The sequence below is a fragment of the Cibotium barometz genome, chromosome 36, assembly GCF_041138505.1.
Source record: "Cibotium barometz isolate CiBa-2024 chromosome 36, ASM4113850v1, whole genome shotgun sequence".
Lineage (NCBI taxonomy): Eukaryota > Viridiplantae > Streptophyta > Polypodiopsida > Cyatheales > Cibotiaceae > Cibotium > Cibotium barometz.
Genome location: NC_141081.1, coordinates 33176146 through 33188003, shown reverse-complemented (window position 1 = coordinate 33188003; position 11858 = coordinate 33176146). Strand labels below are relative to the sequence as shown.

General features: G+C 46.3%; 2 protein-coding genes across 2 annotated transcripts; both read right to left on the bottom strand.

Moving 5' to 3' along the window:
• Positions 1 to 376: 376 nt before the first annotated feature.
• Positions 377 to 6063, bottom strand: LOC147617827 (uncharacterized). The gene is made up of 2 exons (XM_086776087.1): positions 4991 to 6063; positions 377 to 1390 (listed from the first exon to the last, which is right to left on the bottom strand). The coding sequence occupies exon 1, from the start codon at positions 6024 to 6026 to the stop codon at positions 5514 to 5516; it is 513 nt and encodes a 170-aa protein (XP_086632213.1). The 5' UTR covers positions 6027 to 6063; the 3' UTR covers positions 377 to 1390; positions 4991 to 5513.
• A 3900-nt stretch (positions 6064 to 9963) lies between these two features.
• Positions 9964 to 11639, bottom strand: LOC147617826 (uncharacterized). Its single transcript, XM_086776085.1, has 2 exons — positions 10498 to 11639; positions 9964 to 10356 (listed from the first exon to the last, which is right to left on the bottom strand). Exons 1-2 carry the CDS (start codon positions 11521 to 11523, stop codon positions 10207 to 10209), a joined length of 1176 nt encoding a protein of 391 aa, XP_086632211.1. The 5' UTR covers positions 11524 to 11639; the 3' UTR covers positions 9964 to 10206.
• Between the last annotated feature and the right edge of the window lie 219 nt (positions 11640 to 11858).

The following is an 11858-nucleotide window of genomic DNA, read 5'->3' as shown; positions in this document are numbered from 1 at the left end:
CACGGGGACATGGTGGACAGTGTGAATGGCATCAGGTTGCAGTGAAAAAGGAAGCCCATGTGTGGACAACCCCAAGTGTGAAGGGGGCAAAAAGATTTTAACTTAAAAGGTTTCAAAAACCTTTAAAAATCATTATAAAGCCCTTCATTAAAGAAAAACGTGGCCCTTATGCTATTTTGGGGCCACGTGTGTGCTTTTCTGAAGAAGAGGGGCTGGCGGGCAGAAAAGAGAGGCGCCTTTCTCTTGATGAGCATGTGCTTTTTGGAAAAAATAGCTGCTGGCGGGTCTGCGCTGCTGGTCATCTCTTGCTTTTTGGAAGGGATTACAAGCGGGTTGTGCTGCAGAGTGCAGAGGCGCAGCTTAATACCTCCTTATGCATGCTTTTTGGAGAGTGAAGGCTGGCTGCTGTGCTGCGCTACAGGACAGAATACAGGCCTCTTTTCTCTCTCTCTCTCTTGGCAAACAGGTGGCTGCAGGCAGCGCTGGACAGAGCAGCGCATGGTTTTCTCCTGTGCACAGAGACGGTTGCTGGATAGATGAGCACACGTGGGCTGGTTCTCTTTCTCAAGGACCGTAGGCTCTGTAGGCTCAGGCTCTTGATGGTTGCAGAAGGGAAAGTGTTAGGTGGCTGCTGGACTGGCTGCAGGTGGACTGAATAGCCACTGCAGGTATGGGTGTCAGCACGTCATGTTCTCTCTCTTTCCCTTGGCAAACGAGCAGATGCAAGCGGTGCGGGACAGACAGTGTGTGCTCTTCTCCTGAGTGGAAAGGGGCTGGCTTCTCTTGACATAAAGGTGGACAGGGGCTGGTTTTTCATGAACATAGACATCATGTTGATGGCGTTCAACTGATGGAACTTTCAGCTTCTCTTTGCTTTGGATTCAGGACTGCTTTGGAACAGTTTATGGGCTGTTTTTTTGTTTGGCTGCAAATTCAGCAATGTACTTGGGTTTCTGGCTACAAGTACAGATCTTTTGGTTATGTTTCTTGGCATGGGAGTGATGCAAGCTCGCATGGCTGCGTGCTCATGGAGCATATTGTTTTCTTCCTGCTAGAAAGGAACAGTGGGACCTCCAGTTATGGGCATCTCTATGTTGCCAGATGTTTCATGAAGGAACAGGTAACTAGATGTATGGAAACAGGACAGAAGTTTCAAAGGGAAACAGGCCTAAGGGTTTCAGGTGGAAACAGGTCATAGGTTTCTCGAAGAAACATGTTTTTGGGTTTCTCCAGGAGATAGGTCACATGCAGGCAGAGGGTACAGGAGTGGACACATGTTTGGTACAGCCTTGCTACTGATTGGGTAGGGGACAGGGGATCCATGACAGAGATGGATAGTACCCTTGGAAGGTAGAGAGGGTTTGTACAGGTGTGTCGACTGTATGGTATGCTGTGCTGTGATGCGAGTTCTCTTTTGAGAGACAGTTTGGGAGTCTGTGTTGTGATGCGGAAGCACTGGATGTGTCAAGGTGTGATCCTGTTCATAGTGTGAGAGGCTATGGATGGTTGTGGCAGCCTTGATCATGGGAGAAAGCTTCTGTATGCAGACTCAATGTGTGAGAGTCTTTTGAGGTGAACAATGGCTGGATTTGTTTGTGGATGCCGAGTGGACGAGAAGCCAGATGCAGGTTCTTTGCAGGCTTCAAGGGTTCTACTGCGACGGCTGAGTTCCCAACCTTATATTGTAATCAAAGCTCTTATAATCAATTAAAGAAATACCGCAAGGGGCGCCACTGCGTTTTGGGGCCAATCGGTGTCCGTGTACTGTTTGCAGGAGCACTCTAGCTCCCCCTGTTTGTTTTCCTTTTCTAGGTCCTCAATGGCGTTGAAGTGTTTTATGTGCGAGTGTTTGTTTCACCGCCCGTCAAGGCCGGTTTACAAGGTTCCGTTGCCGGGACACATCGTCGACTTTCTCAAGGAGGCGAGTCCGTGGTTGCTTTGGTCGGGACAATCGCCAACTTTCCTAAGGGGGCGAGCTCGTGGTTGTCTCATGAGAGTCACATCAAAAGCTTCAACATGAGGAAAGTGAAAAGGAAGTGCAGGACACAGTGCAGGGTTGTGTGTCTTTGCCTATTTGAGGTGAAGAGCAAGAGCTGAAGATGAAGCTCAGGAGAAAAGACACCAAGGACAAGAAGTAGTCGGCCAGGAACAAGAAGCAGTTGAAGTGTTATGGTGCAAGAGATGCGTTGAAGGCTATGGCTTTCGACAGTTTGTCACCGGTGGTATCTTCATAGAGGCTTCATGGGTTCGGAAGACAGTTTCTTTCTATGTTCAGCAGTGGTGATCTACTATGCTTCATCGAGGACTTGTGCTTACCACTTGGGTGGAGTGCAAGCAGGTTTTGGGTGCCTGAGGATGTATCAGATGAGGCTCAGATGGAAGTGGAGGAACTTGACGAGGTTCTTATTCCCGAGCATATACTGGCACATAAGGAAAGAAAGGTACAGGGTAAGGTTTCCTGTCGCTATCCTGTGAAGTTCAAGAGCTGTTCACTGATGGATAAGAAGTGGATGGAGGAGGTTCACTCATGGATGCGAAGTGGATGGAGGAGGGTGACTTAGCAGATTCACCTCAGGATTTGCAGCTTTATCTTGATGCATTTGAGTTAGAGCCAACTATTATTGTGGCTCATTCAGGTTCAGCAGAGCATGGGTCTGGAGCATTACTTGATGCTCAAGAGGGGGGTAGCACCTCCGCTCCCTTGTTACAGACAGGCTCATTTGTTATCTAGGAGTCGCTTGGTGACATCTTTGTATTCACCCGAAGGTACTGAGGCTGACAGTACATCTGCTTATGGGACTTCTATGATCTTGTGTACTAGTCACATGAGATGGAAAAGTTGGGTATGGTTCATAGTCGGCCGCACCTTGAACTATAACTGCAACGATGGATAACTCTATGGAGGACATAAGTCTTGCGAGCAGTCCTAGAGTTGGTTTGGTTCATGGATATATGGATCGAACTCTGTTTGTGCATGTATGCATTCACTTTTTGAGGTAGAGGTATTTTTGTATTCTGGTGCCATTGGATCCTGGTACCATTGAGAATACATTGGGAAATACTCTGCAGTCTGTCATGTGCTGCATGTATGTTGGTATGATACATCAAGTGCTTTATTATGTTCATGGATGCACCATTGGGTGTCACTCCTGCGGGATGGCCATGAGACATATGTGGGAAAGTACTTGATAGATGTAGTGTTTGGATGCATTGAGTGCTTTCATATGCTCATGTTGTACCATCAGTCGTGGGTCCTGCGGGATGCCCATGGGCATAAGGCTTGCGAGCAGCCCTTGGACTGTTACTTTGGAGTAGGTAGAGCATTTTGAGGAGCATATTGTTTGCGAATGCATATATGTGTCATGCATATGTGTGTCATATGTAGAATGATGCATGGTTTTGTTTTTGGCTAACACAGTTAACGTGTTTCCATTTGGTTTTAGACTTTTGCTGTAGGTTCTGAAGGAACAAGCAAGAGGACAGTGTGGCTTATTGTGCAGGATGATTATTTTATCACCCAGATGCATTGGAGGGCCATTGCTTTTGCCATATGGGGTGTCATTGCTCATAAGATGCTTTACTGTGCCATTGAGTGCAATCGAGGACGCTTGCCATTTTTCAAGAGGGGGGTATGTCACGACCCTGTGTTTTTCTCTCGACAAGATGCAAGTGTGCACGGGGACATGGTGGACAGTGTGAATGGCATCAGGTTGCAGTGAAAAAGGAAGCCCATGTGTGGACAACCCCAAGTGTGAAGGGGGCAAAAAGATTTTAACTTAAAAGGTTTCAAAAACCTTTAAAAATCATTATAAAGCCCTTCATTAAAGAAAAACGTGGCCCTTATGCTATTTTGGGGCCACGTGTGTGCTTTTCTGAAGAAGAGGGGCTGGCGGGCAGAAAAGAGAGGCGCCTTTCTCTTGATGAGCATGTGCTTTTTGGAAAAAATAGCTGCTGGCGGGTCTGCGCTGCTGGTCATCTCTTGCTTTTTGGAAGGGATTACAAGCGGGCTGTGCTGCAGAGTGCAGAGGCGCAGCTTAATACCTCCTTATGCATGCTTTTTGGAGAGTGAAGGCTGGCTGCTGTGCTGCGCTACAGGACAGAATACAGGCCTCTTTTCTCTCTCTCTCTCTTGGCAAACAGGTGGCTGCAGGCAGCGCTGGACAGAGCAGCGCATGGTTTTCTCCTGTGCACAGAGACGGTTGCTGGATAGATGAGCACACGTGGGCTGGTTCTCTTTCTCAAGGACCGTAGGCTCTGTAGGCTCAGGCTCTTGATGGTTGCAGAAGGGAAAGTGTTAGGTGGCTGCTGGACTGGCTGCAGGTGGACTGAATAGCCACTGCAGGTATGGGTGTCAGCACGTCATGTTCTCTCTCTTTCCCTTGGCAAACAAGCAGATGCAAGCGGTGCGGGACAGACAGTGTGTGCTCTTCTCCTGAGTGGAAAGGGGCTGGCTTCTCTTGACATAAAGGTGGACAGGGGCTGGTTTTTCATGAACATAGACATCATGTTGATGGCGTTTAACTGATGGAACTTTCAGCTTCTCTTTGCTTTGGATTCAGGACTGTTTTGGGACAGTTTATGGGCTGTTTTTTTGTTTGGCTGCAAATTCAGCAATGTACTTGGGTTTCTGGCTACAAGTACAGATCTTTTGGTTATGTTTCTTGGCATGGGAGTGATGCAAGCTCGCATGGCTGCGTACGCGCTCATGGAGCATATTGTTTTCTTCCTGCTAGAAAGGAACAGTGGGACCTCCAGTTATGGGCATCTCTATGTTGCCAGATGTTTCATGAAGGAAAAGGTAACTAGATGTATGGAAACAGGACAGAAGTTTCAAAGGGAAACAGGCCTAAGCGTTTCATGTGGAAACAGGTCGTAGGTTTCTCGAAGAAACATGTTTTTGGGTTTCTCCAGGAGATAGGTCACATGCAGGCAGAGGGTACAGGAGTGGACACATGTTTGGTACAGCCTTGCTACTGATTGGGCAGGGGACAGGGGATCCATGACAGAGATGGATAGTACCCTTGGAAGGTAGAGAGGGTTTGTACAGGTGTGTCGACTGTATGGTATGCTGTGCTGTGATGCGAGTTCTCTTTTGAGAGACAGTTTGGGAGTCTGTGTTGTGATGCAGAAGCACTGGATGTGTCAGGGTGTGATGCTGTTCATAGTGTGAGAGGCTATGGATGGTTGTGGCAGCCTTGATCATGGGAGAACGCTTCTGTATACAGACTCAATGTGTGAGGGTCTTTTGAGGTGAACAATGGCTGGATTTGTTTGTGGATGCCGAGTGGACGAGAAGCCAGATGCAGGTTCTTTGCAGGCTTCAAGGGTTCTACTGCGACGGCTGAGTTCCCAGCCTTATATTGTAATCAAAGCTCTTATAATCAATTAAAGAAATACCGCAAGGGGCGCCACTGCGTTTTGGGGCCAATCGGTGTCCGTGTACTATTTGCAGGAGCACTCTAGCTCCCCCTGTTTGTTTTCCTTTTCTAGGTCCTCAATGGCGTTGAAGTGTTTTATGTGCGAGTGTTTGTTTCACCGCCCGTCAAGGCCGGTTTACACTGCATGCCCCCATACATGTTTCCTTGCATTCCGGACTGCATGCCCCCAAACATGTTTCCTTGCATTCCGGACTGCATACCACCATACATATTCCCTTGCATACCAGCATACATATTCCCTTGCATACCAGGCTGAAAACTAGCTCCAAAATTCCCTGGAATACCCATGCCTCCCTGAGGATAACCCCCAGTCATGGATTGGAACACAGAGCCACCACCAAAATAGCCTGGATGCATAGACTGCTGTGGAATAGATGGCTGTCCGAAAAAGGAACTCTGTGAGTTGGCACTAAAAGTATGTTGCATGTTCGGAAACTGTCCAAAAGATGGATCTTGTGGGAAGGCACCACTATTGCCCTGAGGTGGGTTCTTAGAACGCACTTTCTTCTTCTTCTTTTCAGGCTCAGAACGGGATCTCATAAATTTAGCAAACTTCTCACTTTGAGTGAGCTGCATAAACACATCCATTACACCTGCCAAACGATTTTTAAACTAAGCATCATCTTCCTCTTTACTAGGCATGTCTTCTGGCTGTGTTACATCCTTATATTGTGCATCTACTGCAGCCTGTTCTCCTACACGAATATCCTTAGATTCACTTCTCTCAAGAGAGGCCTCTTGCTCTTCCTCTTCATCATAAAAATATTCATCTTCTGTGTCTGACATGTTGCTGAATTTTTCAGCAATGACTTTCCTCGAGACAACCACGACCTCACCCCCTTAAGAAAGTTGATGATGGGTCCCGGCAACGGAACCTTGAAACCGACCTCTGGTAGAAACCAAAGTGCGGTAGACTAGCAGTCACCTTTCCAATTGTAGTCCAAACAAATAACGAATTAGCAGGAGCTAGAGTGCTCCAGAACTAAAAGGAAATCGACACCTGTTGGCCCCAAAGCTTGGCGCCCCTTTCGGTATTTCTTTATTCACATTCAATGGAAAGTATAACTGAGTACAACAAAGCAAGTCAGGAAAAGTAAACCTGCATGTCCAATCTGGTAGCCCTCAAGACCTCTTAGCATAGAGGATTCACATACAGATCTGTGTCCCACAAAAGCAACACACTGTGTTTTCCTCTAATCAACCAAGACAATTCAACAGGGCAGCCTTGAGCACACATCTAGCTATTCCATGAACATGGCTTCAAACTCAACCTAAATACAAATCCACTGTCCAATCTCTGTTTTCACCTTTCAAACTGCTATACCCCTCCTCTCACAAAGGGCCAGAAGAAACAACTCTGTGGCAGACATAAGCCAATGGAAAGAAAGAAAGAAAGATGCGCCGCCTGCAGCTGTACAGGACTGAACTGTCCCGCCTGTACCTGCAGGACAGGACTGCAGTACTCACCTGTACCTGTCCGTACAGGTCTACGCCAGCAGTCACCTGTAAGATATACTGCTGCCTGTACGATGCGCTGCCTGCACAGTACTCAACCTGCAACCACCTGTACGATGCGCCTGCACCTGTCTGTACAGGTCAATACCTGTAGCCACCGCCTGTACCCTGGTGATGCGCCACCTGTACCAGCTGTACAGGACTGTACTGTCCCGCTTGTACCTGCTGGACAAGACTGCAGTACCCGCCTGTACCTGTCCGTACAGGTATGCGCCAGCAGCTGTCCACGTCAGAAATTCTGCAACAACCGTAGTTATCGTACCAGTGTGTACCTGCAGCCTGCACCAGTCGTTTTTTGCAACTGCTGTACTGTACGGCTTCTCTCCACGCAGCCAGCCAACTTAAACCAGTCTCTCTCCATGCAGGAAACCAGCAGTACTCTCTATGCAGCCAGCCGACGACTCCTCTCAAAAAGCAAGTGAGAGAGAAAGAGAGAGAGAGAGAGAGAGAGAGAGAGAGAGAGAGATGGAAAGGAGGCGTGTACTTCCAAAAGTGGAGTAGCCCTCCTTCCATAAATATCTTAGGCCCCTTTTTAATGTTCATTAAAGTTTCTAAGGGCCACTTATGCCTAGGGGCCACCCAAGGTTAAAACATTATAAATATTAAATCCCTTGGTCCCCTTCACACTTGGGGATGTCCACACATATTACTATTTGTCCGGGCACCCAAGTATGAATTATAAAATATTTATCTTGCTCACCAACCACCATGCTGACACTCATGCTGTTCCACTTTCACAAGGTCATGACAAGGAGCTTCTAAGGTGAGCAAGCAGCGCCATGCTTGACATGTTCTCTCTCCGTAGGGTAGCTTGGTTTGCTAAAAATAGAAACAAGAAGAAGAAAAAGAGAAGAAGTTCCGGATCTACAAAGGAGACTACTCCAAAGAAAAGGATGAGAGGCCAGATGCAATCAGAAGAGCAACCAGGCAACGGAACGTGGAATGGTGCAGGCCCAAGTGGCCCGCCAAGAGATCCCACTCCACCAGCAGGTTCTGAGGCATCATGATGATAATCCATAAGGAGGATCAGGATCTCATGACGATAAGGATATGGACCCAGAAAAGCTGAAAGAGATGCATGATTACTGGGAACAGCGGGAGAAAGTCCGCATGGACAATGATTTTGATAAATAAAAAGAAGATAAAGAGGATGATAATGAAGCTAACCAATTGGCAATGGTATGCAGAGCCGAGGACCAAACATACGTATGATGATCTGCCGCCAAGGCCAATTACAGACAGACGGGGGCCTCCGCAACCACAAGAAGTTTTTGACGTTTTTCCACCCACATTGCCGATTACGAAAACATCATGAGCTTCCGCAGGGGAGGCAGAGCATACCTAGCTAGGTGCGGTTGGGGGCAGGGGCTGCCGGTCCCGGAAAGGGGGGGGGGGGGAGGCAGCAGCCCCCTACCCCCCACTGCACCTAGCTAGGTATGCGGAGCCTCATCTGCAGAAGCTCATGATGTTGATCCGAGCGAAGCTGAATGAATGCATATACATAACAGTGCTTGTTAAGGCTCCAAGTGACCCTTGAACTGCATAGGGAAACATAAGGGAAAGGGGGCCTCTTTCCCACAAGGGAACTTCTTGTGTGAACCAACGAAACTTTTAGAAGCTCCCCGAGCACATAAAGAGCCCATTCATGAAGAAGAGGTACCTCCTCCTGTGCCACTGCAGCCATTACTCCTCTAACTCCAGAAGCTCAAGATCAGGCAGAAAGGAATACCAAAAGGAGAGAAGAGCTCCAACAGAGATGGGATGAAACTATGTGCTACAAGAGAAGATCAAAGGCAACAGAATTTACTCAAAGGTTCAACACAAGAGTACAGGGAGCTATTACCTTGTGTACCAATGAGCCCTCCCCATCCCTATCGGGTTTACTTATGGGACGCAATGTTTTACGATTATGGAAGCTAACTCACTCATGAAAATGACATGGGACCTTCACAGCTGTGTTCAACTAGCTCATAGGAGTCTAGGAAGCAAAAAGAAAAATAACAATTCCAGGATAGTAGCCATCAGCAAGATGTGGCAATTAAAACTAAGATGATGCAACATGACGATTCCAAGACAATACGAGATCCAGGCATCAAAATGAAATTTTAATATGATAGAATGATGCGCAAGCCATGTTGAGCTCTTCAAATCAAATGTCAAAAATGACAGCTGGAAAGATGACGATTCCACGAAAACAGGTTAGAATGGATATTTACCTAAAAACCTCACTTGAAGGCATCACTTATGTGATTTAGGGTCTTGAGAGACAGCGTACATCATATTTGGGCAAGCGAATTACAAGCCAACTAAGGAATTGCCCAGCTATATGCTCAAGGCCAAAGTTGACCCCGCTGATTTCCTCCGCCAACACAAGGACAAATCTACACTTGGTGGTCATGAAAAGTTGGAGGTAGACAGATGGCAGGCAATCAACCTGAGTGGAGAAAGCGTTTCATAGCAAAACATAGAACCATCAGAGAATACGGCAAGGCACCACAAGGCCTACGGATTGACCCGGTGAAGAGAAGATACACATGGAGACTCCACTTTCTCATGTTAGGTTCCTAGAAACCTGGATGAAGAAAAATTTAAAGATGTAACAGAATTCAGAGCATGTCTGGAAATTTTTATAGACATCCAGCACCAACGCACAAACTGATACATCTACGATGACCCATAAGGCTACAAGATCATAAGCAGGTGAAACTCTATGCTTCACAGATAAAACTTTTGTGTCAAGAACCCTATCGCTGCACAATGCAAACCATCATGCGTGAAATCAGCATCGACCTTGTAGGAAATGCCACACTTTCATTGTAGAATAATAGAAAAACATGTGTACCTAGGCTTCTTTCCACTGTAAGAACAGTAATGAAAATATGCATTAATGCAATGGATTGAAAAATGGGCCCAAAACTGCCTCTTTTATCATAGTGAGCAGCTTCCACAAGAAGTTACCTTGTGGGAAAGGCAATAGTAATCAACATCATGATCTTTTGCAAGGAGGCCATTTGCATAAAACTCATACAAAAACGCCATGTTAAACACTAATTTGCACACACAGAGATTTACAAAAGTCAAACTTTCACCTGAGATACACATTTCAACATTATGACAAAGTGACATCAATCTAATGTTGAGCATTGGATGTCATTGTAAAGGCTCAGCACGTTCTCATTCTACAAAACACAAGAACACTGAATATTTACAAGGAAAACTATCGGGGTAGGTGAAGACATATAGTTATCAGAGATTAAGGGTAGACCACAAGACTTCTCTTTGACGTTGAGCCACCAAGAATTATTGACTTTCCACCTACCACCAAGGGCGGCTTGATCGGGTTCTTTTGGCCCGGGATTGTAGCTTGCATGTTGTACCACTTAACTACCCTTTGGTGCTCATTCTACACAGTAAAAGAAAGCCAAACTTAGTCAAAAAGACGAACTGAAAAGAAATGCAGCATGCAGCTAAACTGAAAAGAAAAGCAGCATGCAGCTAAACTGAAAAGAAAGCCAAGAAGTCATTTCAAACAAAAATTACTTACATTTCTCTTCATAAACTCCTTAATGAGAAAGAAGGCTGCAGGCAAAACTTCTGTATAGTTCTCTCCGGCTGCTCCATTATAGAATTTACTCTCCAAATCTGCAAGCAAAAGCGCAAGCTTCCCCAAGATCTCTTCCTTGAAAATTTTGTCGTGAACTTGAGGAAACTTCTCCTTCATTCCAATCAGTTGTGCTAGAGGAGTTTTAAATTGTGTCCACAGCAGCATGGTGAAGGGATGTGACCCCAGGTTGCGGTCGTCCTTGTCCTTAGCTTCTTCATGTGTTGTTGATTCAGCAAAGAGCTGTCGCAGATTTCTGTAAACAAGGAGGTCATTACGAAGGCCTTCTGCAAATGCACTACGATCTTCCACCTTAGCACCAAGATGCTCCATAAGATTGATGAGGCTATCTTCTGTTGCTGCAAGCAAAGAAAAGCATCTTGCTAGCAATGCAGTACTCGCCTCAGCCTGCTCATCATCATCCCCATTTTGCTTGTCTGCACCGACCTGTTTCTGAAGGTAACCGGTGAATTTCAGCAAGATAAGGTAGGTTATGTGCTCTGCCTTGTCAGACTGAAAGGGCTTCTTAGCATATGGACCAATAAAAATCACTTCGAAGCTCTCATAAGTACGGGCCAGTCTCCTCAGAGAGTGATCCAACATGGCAACCACAAAGCCAATGGCGTCCCCCAAGCATGCTACAAAAGAAGTTTGCAGCAGATGGAAATACAAGAGATAATCATCTCTAAAGCTGATAAGCTCTTTGAAGAGCTTGTTAGTTTGGCCTGTTTGGGAGGGCCAAACAGAGAAGGCGAAGCCAGGCCTTATGTTCTCCGGCCTCAACGCCTTCTTGGGAGAAAGCTCTTCTGTTGATGTTAGCCGCAAGCTCAAGTTTGGATCTTTCTGCTTCAAAGCAATTGCCTCCTTTGCATCAATGGACTGCGGGGACAAAGAGAAACGAAGCGCACGGGATGATGAGGATCCAGGAGACCCTGGCTTCAGGCGTTTTGGGGAGCGCTCCATATCCATACTCTTGGAGACTCAGAAAAAGGCTTGGAGAGACAAGACACTCAGAAAAGCTCGCCTTTTCTGCGTTTGCGCGAGGGAGGGTTTTGTTGTGAGAACAGGTTAAAAAGCATAAATCAAGAAACTAGAATTTCGCAAGCTTTTATTATTATCATGCTTTTTTAGGAGAGAGAAAGAGCGCTTTTTTTTTAAAGAGAGTAAGAGAAAGAGAGAGAGAGAGAGAGAGGAGAGGGTGCGCCTATGCGACCTTCACACACACATGTATGTACACACCGCACATACACTAATGAAAACACACACTATCTCCTCCCACACAAACTATCTCCTACATAGAAATT